This window comes from Abramis brama (genome assembly GCF_963993115.1).
Source record: "Abramis brama genome assembly, chromosome: 6".
Taxonomy (NCBI): Eukaryota; Metazoa; Chordata; class Actinopteri; order Cypriniformes; family Leuciscidae; genus Abramis; species Abramis brama.
This window is the reverse complement of record NC_139968.1, coordinates 21552784-21576170: the sequence shown is the minus strand read 5'-3', so window position 1 is coordinate 21576170 and position 23387 is coordinate 21552784. Positions and strand designations below refer to the sequence as shown.

General features: G+C 38.9%; 2 protein-coding genes across 10 annotated transcripts in view; one reads left to right on the top strand and one right to left on the bottom strand.

The window, feature by feature from the left end:
• Positions 1-12108, top strand: part of gatad2ab (GATA zinc finger domain containing 2Ab) — a 29563-nt gene extending 17455 nt beyond the window's left edge. For 7 of the 9 annotated variants that reach the window (XM_084117514.1, XM_084117512.1, XM_084117518.1 and 4 more), the window contains 10 exons: positions 1685-1943; positions 5934-6063; positions 6177-6305; positions 6415-6486; positions 6566-6676; positions 6767-6961; positions 7839-8103; positions 8179-8609; positions 8691-8910; positions 10226-12108. In XM_084117514.1, the coding sequence (XP_083973640.1) occupies positions 1685-1943; positions 5934-6063; positions 6177-6305; positions 6415-6486; positions 6566-6676; positions 6767-6961; positions 7839-8103; positions 8179-8609; positions 8691-8910; positions 10226-10359 (1946 nt within the window). In that variant the 3' untranslated portion in view covers positions 10360-12108. The remainder of the gene's footprint in view (positions 1-1684; positions 1944-5933; positions 6064-6176; positions 6306-6414; positions 6487-6565; positions 6677-6766; positions 6962-7838; positions 8104-8178; positions 8610-8690; positions 8911-10225) is intronic. The other 2 variants (XM_084117513.1, XM_084117520.1) reach the window with 1 other exon arrangement.
• Positions 12109-17652: 5544 nt separating this feature from the next.
• On the bottom strand, positions 17653-18459 carry tssk6 (testis-specific serine kinase 6; the record flags this gene model as incomplete). Its single annotated transcript, XM_084118486.1, has 1 exon — positions 17653-18459. The coding sequence occupies one exon, from the start codon at positions 18457-18459 to the stop codon at positions 17653-17655; it is 807 nt and encodes a 268-aa protein (XP_083974612.1).
• Positions 18460-23387: the final 4928 nt, after the last annotated feature.

Genomic DNA, 23387 nt, shown 5'->3' with positions numbered 1-23387 from the left:
ACATCGCGAGACCTGATATCACGCGATACTTCCTGACGCTGCGGCCAGCGGCCCGCCGGCTCAAAGTTGCAAGGGTGGTTTTTCGGCTCACAGGCGCTTAGGGGGTGCGAGACGACCACCATTCAACCTGAAAAAAGTCATATAACTATTCCAATGACTCCGAAGCTGTTCGGTTAAGGTAAAAAAGTTACTTAGTTCACCTTTAAATGTAGTGGTATTCAGAACAGAACAAGAATGAAAAATGTAAGTGGCTATATAATCTTAAGCCAAAACTAATTCATTTAAAGTAAAACTGAAACCGCCGTTGGGCTCACGTAGCCTCTCTCATTCGGCACAAATCCAAATGCTTACATTCGCGATGTGTTTGGATGCTAAACTTATTATGGAAACTAGGCTTTGTACCTCACTCGCGTATTAGTATCGACATAAAACATCATCCTTCACATGCACAGATTGTACTGAGGACTAATTTAGTATTAATTTATAATATAAAGTATTAATGTACTAATTTAAATTGAGCACAGTGTAACTTTTTATATGTTTGGTTGACTTTTATTTTGATAATGAACAGCCTGCGATGTCAAGTTAGCACTGCTAGAGCTTATATGTTGTGCGCGTGAGGCATCCGTCATTTATGGTCATATGGATAAAGTAAGACCCCATTCGAAACGGTTTACTTTTATTTGTGTATTAATCTCACAATAAAAACAAAACCATATGCTTTTGTAAAATAAACAAAACAAACAGGATGTGCCTCCTGCTGTCTCGTTTTTCTTTTTTGTGGAGCAAAACATGAACCGAAACTCAGCATACGCTACTTGTCTCACCTTTTTTTTTCTCTTGTTTTGTTAATTAGGTGAAGTAAATTTTGTGCATAGGCCTATTTATTCCTTTTATATCATTTTATTCTGTTTTTCAATTTGGGATCAGTGAGATAAACATGGTTTGATGTTTCATGTGTTGAATTCTTGGCTGTAAGTACCAAAATAATTTATTGTCCTAGAGTGAAATCTGGGTTCTTGATATGGTATAATGTTTTATGTATTAGTGATAGATTTCAAAGTTCAAAAGAACAGCATTTATTGGAAATAGAAGACATTATAAATGTCTTAAATTATAAAAGTCACTTGACCAATTTAATTGTTTTAAATGATTTTTCAAACAAGTTTAAAGTTGACGCATCAAGAAAAAGGAGTGATGTTCCTAAGAATCCTGGTGGAAATATTGGAAATTGTAGTTTCCAGGCTTGGAAATGCATGTTTTTTAAAAAAAAAAGGATTTTTCTAAAGTGAAAATATACATTTCTACTCTAAAATATTTTTTCACCTATAAGTTGTGAGTTCAATCTCAACAAATGGGAAAATCATGAACCATATACATGTATATTGATATTGTTTTTAGTCATTGTATTGTACAGTTTTAGATTATTGGCATCAGATGATCCAGTTCACATCCTGTGTGAACGCCACTTAACACCTGTGTGAACGCTCTCTACTTATTATCATTTACTAAGTTTATCAATATTGTTGAAAAAAAAGCATAATTGTGAATTGACCAAATATTGTGTAAAATATGCATTCATTTGGTTTAGCACTTGTGTGTACATATTATTTGTCATTAAGACAAATGACACTATATAATATAATAGTCTGAATATGCTTGACTCTGTGATGTTGTTTTACAGGTGAGAAGATGTCGGAAGAGGCGGTGCGTCAGACTCGTAGTCAGAAGCGGGCTCTGGAGCGAGATGCCCCTGCTTCGGAGGCCGACTTGAAGAAGGTCAAGCTGGAGAGAGGAGAACTGGGAGCTGTAGATGGACTGAAGACCAAAAGTGAACAGGCCAACAAGATGGCTAACATGCTGCGGACTGGGGAGGTGAAGGCCACCATCAAGGTGGAGGTCCAGACCAGCGACGAGCCTGTGGACATGAGCACATCTAAGAGGTAGACCACAGGTCGAACATAAGAGTGTATTTTTATTCCCAAAACTCCTTTAATGAAATAACAAAGCTGCTAACACCAAAGCGGGTCTTAGGTAGTCGTGACCTGTGAACTGGAGAATTAGCGTGATCTTGATCCAGCCGTTTCTCTTTTGTGTTCGTGCCGAAGGCTTTTAACCTCAGGCTGCTCCGCTGAGACTTCCTGCTAGTAGTTCTGAATATAAAGCATCTGCTAAATGCAAAGTAAACAAGGTATCAAGTAGATGCAAAAGAGAACGGCCCGAGTTCAGTCTGGTGCCGCTTTTGCTTTGCTGGTTTTGAGGCCTCGTTTATATACCATGCGTACGATTCGAGTTTAACTTGAATTCCACGAATTTGGTCCAACATTGAAAAATAACAGCTTGGGATGTATAAAGTCAGAAACCATGCAAAAAACCATGTGAAATAAGTTTTTTACTTGATTTTTCTGTGATGCAGATAAAAGGCTAAGTGCATAAATGGGAGAACGTTTGAATATTAATATGGTACCATTTTACAGCAAGGTTCAATTAAATAGCTTTAGTTAATTTTGCAGAATTTATTATTCTAGTTTAATAATTAACACTACCATTCAGAAGTTTAGGGTCAGGTTGATTTCAAATGTTTTTTTAAATAATTCTTTTGATCAAGAATACAGTAAAACAGTCATATTTTGACTATTATTGCAATTAAAAAAATCAAATTTTAAAATGTAATTTATTCATGTGATCAAAGCTGAATTTTCAGCATCATTACTCCAGTCTTCACTGTCACATGATCCTTCAGAAATCATTCCAGTATGATGATTTTCTTCTCAAGAGATTCATTAAAGTAGATTTCTTGCGTTTCTTATTGCAAAGCTATTCTTAATGGTTTTTATCATTGGTTGCTAAGTGACCATGAATCAATTAATAATAAAAAAAGATCTTGAAATGGTAAAAAATATTCCAAATGGCAAATAATGCACCTTGATAGTTAGTCTCGAAGTTTGTTTTGATTGTTAAACTCATTGCATGATAAACCGAAAGCAATTCCTATTTGTTTGTGACTACATGATTAATGTAAAAAGCAACAGAAGTTGCAATGAAGCAGAGTCGAGCTCATGATAAAGGACAAAGGAGGTGGCCTGATGCCATGCGGGATGGGGGAGGGGCAGAAAGTTGAGTTGAAAGATGTCACACTCCACAAACACGACCGTCATATGCTCAACTCTTCCCAAAGACCACACTCGAGTATGCGCTTGCTCAGCACGTCAGTCTTCCCTCGGGTAGCACGCTGCCCCACTTCAAAAAAAGAAAGAAGCAGCCGTCCGAAGCACTTTCCCCGTCGTACCTGAACCCTGACTGACTTTGCAAAACGAGGCCTATGTCACAAACTGGTTTGAACCGGCCGTTGCCATGGTTTCCACACTGCCAGGAACAGTTAAAGAAAAGGGAGGGTGTGAGTCATGTGACCAGAGGGAAATTCTTGCATCACGTGATCTTGTTGGTGCTGGTTAATACACAGGAAGTGATATAAAGTCACTTCTAGTGAAATTCTGGTTGTGCACGTCATAAGATAAACTCCCATGAAGAACCTCAGTGGTTCCAGTAAACCTGGGCATGTTGTGTTTTGACGGATTGATTTAATTGGTCGATTTGCTTTTAAGGAAACTGAAGTGCTGCCCATGGATGTGTTTTGTTTCTTCCTGTCCTTTTACTTGAATGGGCCGTACTTTAGGAACGTTTACTTGACCCTTCTTCCTCATCTCGTCTGCTGCCTGATGAAAAGGGTACAGTGCTTGTTGCCACACTTGTTGAGAAATGAAAGATACGTCAAAATGTGCAGTTTTTTGTGTGCCGTTACTTTGAGGGAATCTGAATTTTAGCTTAGTGGGCAATAAAACACACACACACACACACACACACACACACACACACACACACACACACACACACACACACACACACACACACACACACACACACACACACAGTATGAAGAAACTATGGACCAGTATGACTTGGAGACTATAGGGAATAAAGGCATCCGAAATTGCCAACTTCAGGCAAGATTCTGAAGTGTGCATACTTTACTTTCCCAACTTTTTGAGGCAATTGGAATTGCACATTTGAGCTTAGATGGTGATAATATGCACAAAAAAGTAAGTACTAAGGAACTTCAACCATATCTAGGGACCAGAATGACTTTTTAGTCTTTAGACCAGTATGCATCCACTCAGAAAACCCTAGCAACGCCCTAACAACAGCCTAGAACACTATATCATGAAACAACACATTGGCATCACATTAGCATGCAAACATGTGAGTGTTTGTTTTTGCATGTTCTTACTTCAGGAGGCAATTTTAGCTTAGCGAGCGATATAAATGCACAAACAAAATTCGGTATAAGGGAACTTCAAGCATATCTAGGGACCAGAAGGACTTGGGGAATACGCTCTTTAGACCAGTATGCGTCCATTCAGAAAACCCTAACAAAGGCCTAAAAACAACCTAGAACACCCTAGCATTGTCAGCGGGCAAACATTAACTTGTTGTCTTCAGAAAAAGCAGTTGCTACAGTTGCCTCCCAAGAAGCCAATTTCACTATTGACGAGTGTGTTGTTGCGATATGTTTAGTACTTGACCCTTATCCTATAAGCAGCAGATTTCCTATCGGAGGCAGGAGCAGAAGCATGAAAGAAGGTGTCTTTGTTGATATGCGAGCACCCTGTCTGCAGTGAAAGTTGAGGACGGAGTACACACAATAGCCTGGACGCTAGCCATCCCATCCCCCTCCTCCTCCTCCTCCTCCTCCTCCTCCTCCTCCTCTGTCGTCCCTCAGGAGGGGCCGTAGACCTACTCTGGGTACAGCACTACTGTCCTTACAAGTCGTCAACGTGACACCGCTCTCGTATTGCTCCTTATGGCTGATTTGAACTCAGAGCAGCTTGTGTTTAATCTAAGCGTGAAAATGTTTCATTTTCGTGTCAAGAGACTTTCTAAAACTTCTTGCGCCGCTTCCTTGAAGAGCATTTGTTTTCTTTTTTTTAAACAAATGTGCAAACGGAGGTCATAGGACGACCTCTAGTGGGCAGTGCAGGAAATGCAGCTTTAGGTGAGGAGCAGTGGGCCTATATATATATATATATACTAATATAGTATATACTGCATACTTAGTTTTATAATATGTATATATATATATATATATATATATATATATATATATATATATATATATATATATATATATATATACTATTGTAAATATACTATTGTTTAATACTGTGAAGCTGCTTTGATACAATCTGTATTGTGAAAAGCGCTATACAAATATACTTGATTTGATTTGATTTGATTTAAATAATCAGTCAAACAATGCTAAACGTTTCAAACAATAGTACACTACATTGTCATGATGTAAATCAGCATGTTGGCTTCCTGTAGTTATCTCTGAAAATAAAGAAATAAAAAATACAATCAGAAATAATGAATAAAGAAAATAATAACAAACATAAATTGTTTATAATTATAATAATACTAAATTGATTATAAATGCAAAATATTTCCTTTATTTTGTTTAATAATAATCATCATTGTTGGGTTTTTATGATATAAAATAAAGAAAATATTTGGAGGAAAGAAATCATAATAATAAACAATAATAACAAACTTAAAATTATTATGATAAATGGATTATAAATGCAAAATATTTCCTTTATATAATAATAATACAAATAATAATTGTTGTTATTATTACCATTATTGTTATATAAAATTTATCCAGTTTTGATTACAAAATAATAAAGACAATATTTAGCATATTTAATCCAGCTTTTAATAAAACTCTTTGGTAGTATGAGCAAACATTGAGTCTAGAAAGTTTATTGCATTGTGGGAGGAAGTACTCTGCTCTATGTACTTCACAATCTGAATATTCAGGTATTTAACATCATGTTTTCAGCCTTGACTCATGTTTTCCCGTCTGTCTCTCTCAGCGACATAAAGAAAGAGCGACCTTCGACGCCAGATGATGATGTCATTGTTTTGTCAGACAATGAGCCTTCTAGTCCTTGTATGAATGGGGTCAGCTACAGTTTTAAGAAGACAGATACCGAGATGCTAATGGTAACAATGTCATGTCTTTTTGACGCGACTTATCAAGTTTTTCACACAGACTTCATGCTTTAAACGCCCCGTTCACTCGCTAACGTGACTTTCCTTCTTCGTGGCACGTGCAGAAAAGCAGCCCGGCAGAACGGGAGCACATCATAAAGCAGCTGCAAGAAGAACTGCGTCTGCAGGAGGCCAAACTCGTCCTGCTGAAGAAACTCCGGCAGAGTCAGACACAAAAAGACGTTGTGCAAAAGGTAACGGGTTTAAAAGAAACGTAAGATGAACAGAACACAACAACAAATAATGCCTTTCTAGTCGAATCCAGTTGTTTGAGGTATAAAACTGACCTTTTCTGTTTTGCAGTCGACCAATTCTGTGGCTGCTCCTCCACCTCTCGTCAGGGGCAGCATCTCATCCACTAAAGGACCCCTTCAGGTCAGTGCCATTCAGTCACACAGGACATGTTTTTACGAGTGAAGAGCTACTGAGACTTAAATACGTGGGTTGATTTCAGGTCTCCAACCGAAACTCAGGGACAGTCATTCCTCCTCCTCTGGTTCGAGGTGGAGCGCAGGTCTCCAAGCACGGCTCCGTAGTCATGCCACCCTTAGTCAGAGGCTCACAGGTATGCATAGTTTTTGCTATCTTAAAAACAAAAACAAAACCGCTTTAGCTTTGAAACGAATCCCTTTTCTTTGCCGATTGTGTGTTGTAGCCCATTGCAGTGACCCCGCAGCAGATCGCGACCCTACGGCAGCAGCAGCACCAGCACTCGGGGTCTGGTCCTCCTCCTCTCCTGCTGGGCGCACGCACCTCTGTACCCAGTGTGCAGGTGCAGGGCCAGAGGATCATTCAGCAGGGCCTGATCCGGGTCGCCAGTGTAGGCGGCACAAACGTCCTGGTCTCACAGGTCACTGTCATTCACTTGCTGTTGATTTACAGTTATTATATATTTATACAAATATTTATTACGCTAAATGTTTATAAATAATATTTTAATATTTATGTGTGTTTTATATTATATGGGTGTATTATTTATAAATATTTTATATTGTATTTTTACAATTACAGCTACTAATGAGTATATTAATTTAATATTTAGTAATATTTAAGTATAATATTAAAACATTTAGTTTTATACATTTATTTGAAATGATTTTTATTCATTTTTAATAATATAGTTTTTTTTTATTAAACTACTAACTAGAAGCATATACAATTTATAATATACATTTTTGCTATTATAGTATTAGAACATTTACATTTTTACATTTTATAATTGTATACATTGTTATACGTTTTACATTATTTTAATTGTAATATTAAAAACTAGTAAATACTAGTAAGTATATATATATAGATAGATAGATAGATAGATAGATAGATAGATAGATATGGATATATAGATGTATTGTATTAGTAGTATATAAATATTTTATTGTATGTACACAAAGCTACTATAACTTGGTGTGTGTGTGTGATATATATATATATATATATATATATATATATATATTATATTTAATACAGCATAAAAAGGTTTTGCTATTATATGCTTAGATATAGTAGCTATATTATACAAACTATATATATATATTTTATATATAAATGCCATAATAAAAATGTATATGCTTCATGAAGTATGCTATGAACAAAAGGTTTTATGAAAGAACAAAAATGCTTGCAATATGAAAGATATTTTGTATATTTCTGTGTACAACATCAAATTTGTCTTGATGAACTGATATTCTAGAAATCATCTCACTGTCATGTTTTCTCATGTCCAGGCCTCTTCAACCGGTTTGAAGACCTCTCAGTCCGGTCTGGGCAGCAGCACCTCAACTGTCAACTCCAACGACTCTCCCGCCAGCCGGCAGGCCGCCGCCAAACTTGCGTTACGGAAACAGTTGGAGAAAACCCTCCTTGAGATCCCACCACCTAAACCTCCAGCACCAGAGCTCAATTTCCTGCCCTCGGCGGCCAATAATGAGTTCATCTACCTGGTGGGGCTGGAGATGGTGGTGCAGAACCTGCTAGACACACTGGCTAAAAGTGGGTACAGCCTAGAAAAGCACATGCATGAGCTGTGAAACTATACCATGCTAATGTCACTTGTTTTCTTTCCAGGTAAGCAGCCGCAGACTGAATCTGCATCAACCCCGGCACTCAAGGAGCCTTTTAAGTGTTCCCAGTGCCAGACAGACTTCACCTCTCGCTGGAGGCAGGAGAAAAGCAACGGCTCCATCCTGTGTGAGCATTGCATGAGCTCCAACCAGAAGAAGGTGCTGAAGGCCGAGCACACCAGCCGCCTGAAGGCCGCATTCGTCAAAGCCCTTCAGCAGGAGCAGGAGATCGAGCAGCGCATCCTGCAGCAGGTCTCTTCCTCGCCCGTCTCCAAGACCACCACCACCTCATCTTCGTCCTCCTCATCCTCGCCGGTGATTAAATCCGAACACGTGCTGGTGTCTCCGCAGTACAAGCAGGTGCGCACGTCGCTGGCCCAGCAGACCAACAGAGGGACGACGGTCGGTCGCTACCACACCATCACCACTAAGCAGGTGATGGATACTCCTAGCTCGGCTGGTGTGTGTCCATAACATAGCTTTTTTCTGATTTTTAACATGGTCCCCCCCCCCCAGACTCCAGGCCAGCTGTCCCGCAGCATACAGCAGGCAGTGAGCGCGGGCGCACGCGGGGTGAGCCACAGCTTCTCCACGTCCTCTCAGCTCCAGAACGCTGTCACGGCCGCAGCGCTGGTCAGCAGGCCAGGTAAGCATGCCGTGAGGGCGGGGGAAAAGGGCTCCAGCAGCAGCAACCCCAACACCAATACCTGGAGGAAACAGAACAGCGGCACCACAGGTAGATGATGCCTACTTAAAAAAGTGTCTGCCCCTTCCTGTCTCCTCTTTTCCTGTATCCTTTTCCTGTATCTGCGCACCTATTTTGGTGTACAGTAGCTGATTGATACTGCAAAGGGCAAACATACAAAAATGGGCCAAAAGTGCCCGTCAATATACATGTGACACATTTTTCTTAACACAAAAATCCAGTATATTTAATTTTTTTATATATATATATATATATACAGTAGTCAACATTTAAAGTGGATCAAAACCTTTCATCAAAGTTTTTTCATCAAATTTTGAACAATACCCTTTCTTGTCTTAGGACAACTTTGATAAACTTAAAATGTTGACTTCTGTATATTGTTTTGTTTTTTGTATTTTGATGAACGTAATAGTACAGAATTTTAACAATAATCATACTTTTAATAAGTAAATGTCCTCTTTTTTTATAACTTTTTTTATTGTATTTTATTTTATTATTAAATTTTTTGGTATGTAAAAAATTGACAATTTTAAGTTGTCAACTCTGTTACCACCATAACTATTGATTATTACAGTTCTGTATTATTTTATTATTCAAAACAATCATGTCATGACATCCTTTCAACATGGAAAAGTAAACGTCTTTTATCACTAACTGCAACCCTGTTACCATTGTAACTATCAGTTCTTAAAAAAAAATCGGTGATTTTCAATGAATCAAAAACCATCATATGACATCATCCTTTCATTTGGTACTTTTTGATTATTAAAAAACAGTTTGTCATCTTTTTTAACTATGGACAAGTAAATGTCTCTTCTCTTTTTTAACTACTTTATCTTACATTATTAAATGTGCAAGAAGTGGACGATCTTAAAATGTCAATCCTGTTACCGTCACAACTGTCGATTTATTAAAATTCAGTATTATTCAATTCATTAAAAACTCAAATGGCATCATCCTTTCCACACTTCTGTACCTTTTCTTGCGTTATTATGTATGTTAAACTGAAAATCTTAAATTCCTCAACCCTGTTATCATGAATTTTGCATAGTAAACAATTGATTATTGGAAAAAATGGGTATTGGTAAAAAAATATCAGCTGTTGTTTTTCTAATAAACAACATGTAGTGTCATGACCTTTAGCATAGGGCTAGTAATTGCTAGGTAAATATCAAACTGTCAACACTGTTACCTCACAACCCTGTTTTGAAAGGCAAAGCTAGCTTCCAGTGCAGTCATTAACAGTCTTCAAACTGTCTTTGTTCAAAAAAATCTTGCAGATATGTATTTGGTCAACCTTTCGAAATGAATCATCATTAACCACTTCACATTCTTCACCCGACAGGTGTCACCATGGCTTATGTCAACCCCAGTCTGTCCGTGCACAGGACGACGTCTCCGGTGGACCGTCAGCGAGAGTACCTCTTGGACATGATCCCTTCCCGCTCCATTTCCCAAACGGCAAACACATGGAAGTAGTGCCCTGATCAAATCACCCTAAATATTCACACAATTATAGTCCTGTCTTGTTGGACATCTGGTCGGTTATCGGTATCAGACAACCAGCCCTTAAGCAATAATAAAATAAAAAAAATATTATATTTTCTCTCTATTTCTCCTGCGTTCCGAGACCCTTAGTTGTACAGTCTAAGGTAAGACCCCATAGGCCAAGTGTCCTAGAGAAGAACTGTACCGGGATCAGAGATCAAGGAGACACAAGGACCTTTTCTACAGGCCTTTGTATCCATCTACTGAATTTCTCCATTACCCAATGGGCTTTAGTGATCTAATACACATTCATGGTGGCGATATCACCCGCAACTCTCAATTTACGGCCCTTCAGGTGGAGAAATTCCTCCATTATGTGAAACTAAAGCCTCCGTTCAGCGTTTTCAGAGACTCATGGACATACTTACCCACAGGAAGTGGAGGACACAGGACCGGAGAGATCCTGCGTGACGCCACGGATTGACCTTTTTGTGGACCATGCTATCCAATCACTTTTCTGCCCCACAGCGTCTCATGAACAGATATGAAAGTGTATGTTTGTGTATTTGATGTCAATACATTGCTTTTTTTGTTTTGTTTTTAGCTTCACTGTGGACTCATTCCACCCTTTTCAAAATGGCCTTTTTTAAAGGCTACAAGTTTAAGGAATTGTTATACTGTTGAGGTGGTTATACATCTGCTGGTGTAGTGTGTGTGTTTTTAAATACTTTGGGTTGTTTCTTTTTTTTCTTCATAAGCTTCTAAAAGACATTTAACCAAGAGTTGTGCATCAGGGATGGTTACAGAGATGGACGTAACTAACAAAAAGCAGCAGCCACAACAGGACTACTACTACTAGACCTTCATGTTTGTGCGATTTGTTAATCAGATGAGTCTGACGGTAGCTCATTTTTATTTTTCTTACAGGAACAATTGATATATTACGTTACACTTTGTTACCGTTGTGATGTGCTCCCCCTTAGGCTTTCTTATAACGGCATCTAGGTAATATTTGGATGTTGTGTTATTTATAAATGTCACTTTAGATGAAGGAAATCTTGTTAGCTCCTTCCCAAATAGCTTCAAAGGGTTGTGAATTTAAGATTGGATTGTATTTAGGGTGTATAAATGCAATTTTTTTATTTTAGTTTTGTCTAAAGCACAATTCATTTGTGTCCCGTCTATACCATTTTAGATCCTGTTGGAAGTCGTACCGCTTAAGTCACGGCTTTATCTTTCCTTAAAGGAAATGTTTGGGTTGAAAGCATTTCTGCTTATTGAATGTAGCACACAATCTTAGCTAAATGAAACGGAGTCCTACCTGTCAGGTGGTGGTCATGTTGTTTTTACCATCTCTTATTTTCCTTTCATCCGATTTGGTTTGCTAGCAGTACGCTCTGTATTTTAGCAGTTATATTATATACTACAGCTCGGGTCCTTAGTCATCGCAGTACAACAAACACATCTAGTAAGGTCTGCTTCAGTCGATTCATCTTTTTATTTTCTCGGAATGATCCGTTCAGTGATCTCGAATGCCTGCGTAGTGTTTCAGACACAAAAGCTGACTGTTGTTCTGACTACTGCTGACAACTAACACCATTCCATTTCCCCCGGGATGCTGCCATCGTGTAGCATCTCTTTTATGAATTGTTGGAAAAAAAACATACAAAAAAAACTTTTTTTTTCATCTGTTTCTGCTCTGTCAGCTAATAATTATAATAAAAACTAATTTTAACCAGTTTCATCTGTTGTGTGGGTGTATTTTTTCCCCCCAAAATAGAATCTAATTTGAATTAATTGAATGTGTTTGAGGGGCAATGTGAAAGCTTTTAGTCAGTGTAGGTAATTTGATATGAATATGAGGGATAAAGATGTAAGTTTCAAAGGAATAAAATAAAAATTGCAATTATTTACTCATGTTGCCAAACTGATTGCTGTTATGTTCAAGTAGAATGGAAAAGTAGAATTTTTTTTAATAAATTTGAATAGTTCTAACCATACAAAATCATAGCGACCAATTGATATATTTTTTTAGCATATAAATTGTTGTATGATAATAAAATTGCATGTATGAATAAATAGTGTAAAATAAGTTTCGGCAATTTTGTGTAATGTCAATTGTGATCATTAAATTGTATTATATTGTCATTTGGCCACCTTGCTCTCTAGATATCACCATCTTCATGGGCCATTAAAAGACACACTTTGGTCACCCACTTACCTTTCCTAACCATTCATAGAGCAATTTATGAGTTTCTCCATTGCTTGAGGATATTCAGCCTCAGAATGTTCTCCCAAAACAATAAAACTGATCATTTTCCTCAATCATGATTGATGTCCATGAAATTCAGAGATTATGACACTCTTATCTAAATACTCTGTGGCTGTTTTTCTGTAGTTTGCTTATTGGTGGGCACATTATTTAAATGGCTGTCTGATGGGCATCTTTTGTATTCTGTAATATCCGCCTATTAGAAGTTGGTGAGATGCAAATAAGGTCCTATTCAAATATCAGAAATATCTTATGTGACCATATCTAAAAACATCTTGGACATATACTTACAACTGCAATTTAAAAAAAAGGACATACCAGTAGAGCTGAGTATTTTTTATTTAATTTAAATGTAGTGAGAAGATTGTTTAATTGTATGTTATTAAAAAAAAATAAAGTTGCGGTATTCTATCTGTATGCTTAAATGGCCTATTAATTATTGATCTGATATTGTCTGATGTAACCATGTACCATTTAGGATAAATAATTGTATTCAAATCACAAAACAGGGTTACGCCAAATCTTCATTTCAGATATTTTATTTGTAACAAACACAATATAACAACAACTTAAAATGATCGCTGCTGCATGAACAACTGTTGCAGAGCATCTTTATCACGATCGCCACACCACTCTGGCACAAATCCGTCCATGTACAATTCACACAAGTTGTGCAGTGTACAGCATCTGTTTCCGTTGTGGAAATCTGATTGGTATTTAATACAGGGATGTGAGAACCATGGATAACACCCACACACTGTGGAATTCCAAACCTCTCTTCGAAGTAATCTCAGATAGTTTGTCCTGGTCTGGTGTCAAGTCAAGTCAAGTCATCTTCATTTATATAGCGCTTTTAACAATGTAGATTGTTCCAAAGCGGCTTTACAGTGATAATAGGAAATTAAAGTAACAGAGATTGTTTTGGGTTTATAGCAGCTCTAGAATAAAGTTATTGTCCAGCTAAAGTTAGTTTTGATTGATTCACTTCCGTCGCAACGATCATTAGTTATTAACTTAGAGCCTCTAACACGATACCGTTTTAACAAAACTCTTAAGTTCTTTCTGCGCAAACTTCAAAAACGCGAACCAGTGAGAACGCTGATGGCGTGCACATGCGTATTACGAGTTCAGTCTATAGTATTCAGTATACAGTCTATAGTCCTTCCCTACAAACCAACCCTAAACATACTTGTCTAGCCTTAAAATTTATAATACAGAATTGTTATCGCTTCCGCGTAGCCACGCGAACCGGAATTATCTAACGCTTTATCTGTAGAGGTAAAGGGAAGGGAAGGAGGCCTTCAAAGGGGATAGACTAGTTGACACTTCAGGACTGTGTTGTCGTCGCGTCCAGGCGCAGGTCCTTCATCAGATCTGGATACGCCCTGGATCCGGTAAACCTCGGGATAAACAGAGAGACTAATATTAGCGTAGACGCCATTCTTCTTATGATGTAACGAGTACATCAGGATTTATGGGAAGTGTTCCCTTGTTCATGAACAAGAATGGGGACGACTAAAGACTCTCCTCACTACAGAGCCTGTGCTGACGTTCTTTGACCCAACAAAGAGGACAAAGATCTCGACAGATGCATCCAAAGATGGACTGGGTGCAGTTCTACTGCAGGCGGAGGGAGAAAATTGGAGGCCAGTCGCATATGCCTCGAACGATGACTCCGTCTGAGTGTCGATACACACAGATAGAAAAAGAGTGCCTGGGTTTGGTGTATGGAGTGGAGAGATTTCACAGCTATGTGCACGGCTTACCGACATTTGTGGCAGAGACAGATCACAAGCCATTAATAGCCATCATTAAAAAGAACTCGAATCAAATGTCTCCAAGAATCCAACGACTGATGATGCGACTGCAGAGGTATGATATGGAGCTAATGTACACTCAAGGGAAGTATCTAGTTCTGGCAACAGAGTGGAAAATGTGAAAGTTCCACAGAGGCTGATTTGACTCGGCATGTGAACATGGTAGCTGAAGCTCTTCCAGTCACAGATGCAAAACTCAAACAAACTGCAGTGGAGACTGAGAAAGATAAATGTCTGCAGTTGGTCATTACACATCTGAATGAAGGTTGGCCTAGGGGAGAATGTGCCCAGTACTACAACATCAGAACAGAGTTGAGTGTTGTCAAGGGGCTTCTGCTGAGACAGAACAGGATCATTATCCCTCAGTCACTGCAACAAGAAATGTTGAAAAAACTGCATGAGGGGCACCTTGGAGCAGAGAAATGTAAAAGAAGGGCTAGAACTGCAATCTATTAGCCCGGAATAAACGCAGACATCGACAGGATGGTGTCAACCTGTGATACTTGCTCGAAGCAACAGAAGGAGCCAATGATCATCACTGATCCACCAGATGAACCATGGCAGAAAGTTGGGACTGACTTATTCTTCCTGGATGGACGAAACTATTTGCTTGTGATAGACTTATCTGTCAAACTATCCAGAGATTGCATTGCTTCCCAATACATCTGCTGCTACATAAAATCCATCTTTGCAAGACACGGCATTCCGCAGGTGCTTTGCAGTTATAATGGGCCATGCTACAGTGGCAAAGACTTCCAGAAGTTTGCTGAGGAATATGGGTTTCAAGATGTGACATCGAGCCCATTATATCCACAGTCAAATGGAAAGGCAGAGAAAGGAGTACACATAGTGAAGCTACTACTCAAGAAAGCAGTGGACAGCCAATCAGATCCTTATTTATTTATATCCTCTGCTGAATTACCGTGCTCCACTAGAACACGGTGTGTCTCCTCCAGAAATCCTGAATGGGGCGCAGATTACGAACCACACTTCCTTGCTTAGCAACACCAAACAAGAACAAATATCTGAAAAGAAAACAAAAGCACCTGAAACGGAGACAAAAAGCTAATTATGACAAGGCATCAAAAAGCCTAGAACCACTCTCCAAAAATGACACAGTAACCTAGCCTGGTTAAAACCAGACCATTCTCAGTAGTAACTGAGTTAGGGTCTGGCAAAGCTAACTCATTTCCAAAGGGGCGTCACCAACGGACGTCGCTCAAATGCCTCTGGGCGCAATTGGATAGACCTAAAACCAATCAGAGCGATCGTCATCGTGTAAAGCCATATGCTGCGTCCCAATTCGCCTAAGTTACACTACGCCATAAAAGTATGTACTCTTTTTGAGAAGAAAAGGTATTTACTTTTGAATGTGTAGCAAAAAAGTAGGCAAGCTTTGGGACATACAACTACGTCATCTTTATCGGACGGATCGATTTCGACGGATTAGAAATGGGCTTGAATGAGCTCTTTGCCAGACTACTTGCAGAGCAAATCTAAATTTGCTGGAAGTTGTCTGGGTTTTCCCTGGCTAACAGTAACCCCTAATTTCCACCAACTGCGGAACGGCTGCGGATCCGCTCCGGAACGGCGGCGGAGTCAATAGGTTTCCATTAAAGTCAATGTGTGTATTTTCACTGACTGCGGAATGGCTGTGGAACGGCTGCGTTCCGACTCCGGCGATCCGGAGCAGATACGCAGAGCTTCTATTTTTGCCGGATGTTGGAGAGCTCCGCAGCAATTCAGCACTTATATCGCGCGATCATAGGTGAATTCACGAGATCTCGTGGGTCCTCGTGACTACAGCTGTCAGTCATGGTCGCAGCCGTTCCGCAACAAATCCGGACCTGGTGAGTATTGAAGGACGGCGGAGCACGGAGCCGATCCGCAGCCGTTCCGCAGTTGGTGGAAATCCGGGGTAAGACTTGAGGATTGCAGTACCTGGACTAAAAGAGCCACAGTCCTGGAGGAGGTGAAGCCAAGATCTTACACTGTCAGGACAGAGGATGGTCAAATGAGGAGGAGAAATCGGAGAAGTCTGTTGAAAACAAAAGAGACAGTACTAGTGGATACATATACAGGTGACACAGACTGTGCAGAGTCAACAACAACAACATCTGAAACACTTCCAGTACTGGATAACAAAGAGCCAGCTAAAGAAATGAGTTTTTGCATGAGGAGATTTGCATTCACCTGCACTGAGGAGATCGAAACGCACAGTAAAGCCTCCTGATAGACTTAACCTGTGAATTTTGCTTAAACATTACATAAACATTTGAATTTTCATATAAGAAAAAGTCAAAAGGAAATGTAATCGGCTGATTATTAATACTGTGATTGCAATGTAAATAATTCTTGAGATTGTTGTTTGATGCATTAGGCTACATCTTGTATAATGTGTGCAGTGTTTGCTCAGTGGTTAGCTAATAATCTGTAAGCAATTAGTTGTAATAACTTGTTCTTTATGTCTAATGGAAGGGGGATGTAATGATAGTGTAGTTGTAGATGTGAGTACAGAAACTAACCATTAGATGTCAGAAGCATTACACTTACCGGTAGAGTATGCAGACTGAGAAGCAGTAGAGTCGAGGTGTTGTTGCTGTTCCTGCTCGCGACCTGAAAGTGAATAAAAAATAAGTTTTGTTACAAAACTGTTTCTTTACTGAATTAAGAAACATTACACTGCACTTCTACAGCATTTATTAATCTTTGTTAATGTTAACATTTACTAATACATTATTACAGTCCAATGTTTTATTTGTTAAAATCAGTTAAAGCACTGTGAACTAACATGAACAAACGAACGAACCAACAGCTGCATTTTTTTTGATAATCTAGCATTAACAAAGATGAACAAATACAGTAACAAATGTATTACTAATGTTTTGTTCATGTTAATACATTAATTTTAACAAATTAACATTCTTGCAAAGTGATACTGTAAACATTACTTTCCTAATTATGCGAAAGGTAAATACATATATAAACATGAGTAGGCCTAGGCTATAAATAGATGTATCATCCGACGAATGATAAAACGAAATGCTAACATTATTTCCTAATTATTTTAATGTAGCAAACAAGCAAAATATGATAAGCTAGCAAACTATTTGTGTTTTTCAGCAGTAAAGACAGTTAATGAAATAATAAAATAACGATAATAATAAGTTAGCACAGAGTTGTTTTTTATTAGCTCTAGTTCTTCAGCCACTGATGTTCTGCCACTTCTTGAATGGTTGGACGTTTGGAAGGATCAACCTGGAGCAGAGTATGGATGAAGTCCCGACATGGTTCCCCAACAGCAACGTCATCCGGATAAACCAGAGGTTTCTGCTGAAGACGGAGAAGTCGAAACTGACTGGTTTCATCGAACGGCAACTGTCCAGCCACCATGCAGAATAGAATCACCCCGAGGCTCCATATGTCATACTTCTTTGGGTCATACGGCCTTCTCATCATGACTTCTGGTGGATAATAGCCTACAGTACCGCAGAAGGTGTTAATGAGCTCTGATGGGTCTTGACATCTGCGGGCGAAACCAAAGTCTGTAATCTTTACTTGTTCTTGGGCTGTCAACAGTATGTTTTCGCATTTGAGGTCCCGATGGACGATGCCTATCTGGTGGAGGTAGTTGACAGCACTGACTATCTGAGAGAACAAGGTTTTGCTTTGGTCTTCTGGGATACGATTCACTTCAATTATCTTCTGATAGAGATCTTTTTCAGCAGCTTCCATCACGATACCGACTCGCCTACCGGGCATCTCGATAATTTCGTGCATATTGACAATGTGGTCGTGCGTCACTTGTCCTAAAATTGACAATTCCCTTGGCATAAACTTTTCGACGAAATCCATGGGGGCCTTTTTACGGTCCATGATTTTGATGGCCACGTTACAGCGGTGCCTCTGAGACGAGTAGAGTTTGACTGTGGAAAAACTGCCTTCACCAAGTGATGAGAGGAACTTGTAGCCCAAGGATTTCAAAATTTTATCAACAGGCATGGTTGTATATCTCACAGGAGTTTAGAAACCTTGAATTGAGTTTGGATCACGTTCCTCACCTTTGCTGCAAAGTGTCTTTTAACAGGCATTGGCATTCATACAGCATTCTATTCTGTGACGTCATAATGGAACACCCACTTATCTATAAAATGACTGGATATCTCATGACGTCATAAACAGTGACGCCACAGCGCCCGTATTGGTATTCCCTAGTGAGCTCACGCGTTCTATTTAATCAATAGGAAATGTTATGATTTGACTGAGAAAACACTGCCTAACGAGACACCGTCTTTAAATCTAAAATCTCCCTGTACATTCTTACAACGCAAACATCCAAAGTATTTAAATGGATATTTGTTTAAAGTCGGAAATGTTTCCTGCTTATTAAAAATTGCTTTGATACTGGGGAGAGGAGCTTGGAGAGTGTTTATCTAGGCTAACAGCAGGTGGCAATAATGAAGTGTGTTATTTTATGATTTGCCCTTTGAATGAAGAAGCTTACCTCCTCGTTAAAATACACGTTTAAAATATAATATTTAATTTTTAAGTGTCCAGTGTTCGTTATTCACTTATGGGACAGTGGTATAGCTAGTTAAAACTCCAAAACGTTAACTAAATCGGCGATTTCTTTGCAAAAGGAATAACGTTACAAATCTGTCGGCGTTCACTGAAGAGTTATCTTCACAGGTAAGAAAAACAGTTTATAACAGTTGGTGCATAAAGATGATGATACTATTACTTAAATAGTGAATGCTAAAGACCTATATTTTTGGGAATTGGCGAATATTGTTTCGTGGCCACGAATTAATAATACCTCAGCACGTTTTACTAATTTGTTCCCCCGTTTTACTATATTGTGGCCACGTTGTAATTCGTTAAATCAAAATAATGGAGGGAATTAGTTCAACGTGTCCACGATTTATTAAAACGAGGGAACAAATAAGTCGTCGTAACAACGAATTATATATATCGTAATAAAAAATGTGATCATTAGAATACCTAAATTACGTTGCTTGTAAAAAAGTTTTTGCCTCAGTCAGTTGAAGGGATGGTACAATGTGTGCTCATGATCAGGATGGCATGGCACCAGCTCTGTCAGGAAAAACAATGCAGATACTTTTCCTAACATTACAGTAGACGACTGGTTGTAAAACTGACATTTGATGCAAAAATTTACTTAGACTCGTTTGTTTTTGACATTTTAAAAATTGATTATTTTATTATTTAACTACATTTAAAATAGAGAGAGAGAGAGAGAGAGACAGATATGGTCAAGGTTTAAAATTAGAGGTTTATTTTTTTAATCTTCAGTGAATTCATGCTGGCAAGGATTGCTGGAAATTGAAACCGTTCTTTATCTTATTGATTTTTGTGCAGAACAAGCTTGCCCAGAGTTTTGCGCAGCCGTCTGCAATGTACTTAATGAAAAGGAAAATATGATTGTTGTATGGTTCTAGGTTGAACGTGTGCTTCAAGTTCCTTAAGTGCAGAGCCACCATGGAGTTCCAGAACCTGTGTGGATAGCCTGGTTTTAATATCGCTGTCCAGTTCTGAGATGTGCCCTGTGAAGTAAGTGCTGTTGAATACACCTCTAAGCTGTTTTGCAGATTTTTAGGACACTGTTTGATGGTCTGGTAAGTCCACCTCCCCAGATAGCAACATTGTTTCGGCCCGGATCCGGCCCACATCTGGCACTTGTGGAATGCGGATCTGGCCCACATGCAGCGTGGAATTACGGCACTTGTGTGGCCCACTACTGTTTGCCAGATCTGGGCCACAAGCAGGCCATAGCAATGCCACATGTCAGCCAAGAGCAAAGAAATAAACCAGAACTGGACCTTATCTGAGCCACAAAACCTGTGTATATTAAATATGGAGTCATCTCAGCCTTAATAAGCCTGTTAACAATCAGAATCACTGAAGGAAAGAAGAGAACAGAAAAAAGAGACGAGCAGAAACACAAGAACTAAAACTGACTTCAGACACAGTCTAAGATGAAATCAGCTGAATAGAAACGAAGACATTAAATCTGTGAAGATCTCAGCAGAGGAGGATTAAACAACTCCACAAACAGCATTACCAGCTTCACTTATTACTAACCAGACTGACTTTTTATTTTTTATTTTTTATTGAGAATTAACAGAGGTTTAACTCTGGTTCATTTGAAGTCACCATTACAGTGAATAGTGTTTCCATTAGTTGGGCTCTAAACTCTTATTATATCTTTTGTCTTTTTTGGCCGCTGTGACAGTGTGGTTGTCAAACACATTTGCAGCAGCAAAGAAAGCTAAAGTGAAATGAGATCAGGTGATGATGGTTATCTGTTGATGGTTTTATACTCATCATGAAATAACCTGATTCACTGATGGTTTTGGAATCTATTGCTGGATCTCATGCTGCAGTAACACAGGGTTTGTGATGTGAAAGTATTAATGGATCAACACAATTGTTAGATTACAAAAACATCAGTGAATCATGTTATTTCATGATGACTATAAAACCATCAACAGGAAACCATCATCACCTGATCTCATTTCACTTTAGCTTTCTTTGCTGCTGCAAATGTGTTTGATACACACACTGTCACAGTGGCCAAAAAAGACATTATAAAAAGATATATTACGAGTTAAGAGCCCAACTAATGGAAACACTAATCACTGCTATGATGACTTTAAATTAAACACATTAGAGTTAAACCTCTGTTAATTCTCAATAAAACTTTTGTAGACGTCTGCCAGAAATAAAGTCAGTCTGGTTAGTAATAAGTGAAGCTGGTAATGCTGTTTGTGGAGTTGTTTAATCCTCCTCCGCTGAGATCTTCACAGATTTAATGTCTTCTTTTCTATTCAGCTGATTTCATCTAAGACTGTGTCTGAAGTCAGTTGTAGTTCTTGTGTTTCTGCTCGTCTCTTTTTTCTGTTCTCTTCTTTCCTTCAGTGATTCTGCTTGTTAACAGGCTTATTAAGGCTGAGATGACTCCATATTTAATATACACAGGTTTTGTGGCTCAGATAAGGTCCAGTTCTGGTTTATTTCTTTGCTCTTGGCTGAGATGTGGCATTGCTATGGCCTGCTTGTGGCCCAGATCTGGCAAACAGTAGTGGGCCACACAAGTGCCGTAATTCCACGCTGCATGTGGGCCAGATCCGTATTCCACAAGTGCCAGATGTGGGCCGGATCCGGGCCGAAACAATGTTGCTATCTGGGTCTGGACTTCGTGTTGATGAGGGTGTGTCCAAACTCATCTTGGAAAGAGCTCTCTACACTGAGTCCTGATAAATGGGTAGGGCAGTGAACCTTCTTCGTAGCTGTTCTGACTACGAAGCCAGCTATGTATCCGACCACAGCCTCTTTAAACATGGACAGACTGGGAAGGCTTGCGGTGATATTTGTTTCCGTGTTCTCTTCTGCTTCGGGTTGCATGTCGCTTCGCCGAAATGACAACATATCAGAAGGTGTTGCCTCCAGTACCACTGTGCTGTCCAGTGGAGAGCAGTTGCCACTGGCTTTGATGGCATGTCTCACTACCATTCTTTTGAATGCTGACTTGAACTGCCTCGCTGTGGGATTGTTGTTACATCCATTAGCTGAGCGAATGGCAGCAAAAAACAGCTCAAGGTGGTCCTGGCTAAATTTGTAGGTCAGCAGATATTGTAACTGCGATGTCACATACATGTCATATAATTGTTTAAAACTTTTTATTGCCACCAGGAAACCAAGGAAGGCAGTTTTCTTGCCTGTTTCAACAAGGGGTCGTCCGTTAATGGCTCTTTCAATCCACTAATGTAATTGTAAGCTTCCATTAAGAAGGCCATGTTGGTGTTTCATTAACGGGCCTCAGGACTTTTAAATCCCCTGGGGATGGGATTTCTGGAATTCATCAGAAATTCATCAGATCAAAAAGGCGGTCGAATGTCTCCAGGAATTTACATGTTGGCTCACAGCCAGCAAACTGGGGGAGCTGCAGGTGTCGCTCGCATAACCGGAGAGCATGAGCTGATCTCAGTTTGTTGCCTAGATGTAGCCCTTCGTCCTTTTGCAGTCTGTGTAAAGACTTGATGTATTACCATTTTATGCTCTTTCCACAGGGATCTACAATAATGCCACAGGACCCCAAGGTTATCATATACCTTGAAGTTTTGCCTCCTGAGCTTTACAACCCATTCTTTCCTCCTGACAGGATCTTTTGGAAATCTACATAGTTGTACACAAAAAGCCAAATAAAGTTTTCATTTGCACAATATTAAGCACATGGTTTGACAGTTTTTGAACATCACTTGATTAGAGCTGTTAAACTTGGCAGATACACAATTTTAACAGTCAAATAAAACAATGAAAGATTTGTCACTGAAGAAAAATTCCTTGTATATGTGTACTTAAAATATAGCTCTTTCTGATTGTGTTTTATAGATCAGTAGTTTGTTCAAATAAAGTGTTTGAATATTTAGCAAGTACATGTTCAGGAAATGCATAATACAAATTGTATGGTTTAATGTAAGTAACTGTAAATGGACTCTGCACGAAGCTCTTTTGAAGCTGTCAAATGGTGTCGCTATTGGACACTTAATTGTGATTATTGCTGCTCTGAGGTCTCTTATAGGCTACAGGTGACTGTTTTAAGGTTGTTGTTTTTTTTTTTTTTGAAGAAGAAGCATTAGGCTACTCTTGCCTCGGAGAAAACAACACGGGATTGATTTACAACCTGTGGGCAGTTTTTCATTATATAGATCAGAGGGAACACCACACACAAAACATGCTGTTAAGAAACAGTCATTTAGCCCACTGATTTTTATCTTTACTCAATTAAATCCCAATTAACGTCTGATATAGTTTTGTAATTTTTCTTAATTTTTTTATTTTTCTTAAGCTTGACTGACTGTTTGATCGTTAAAAAAAGACGTGTTTTGTCCATTGTTGACTGTTGTCAA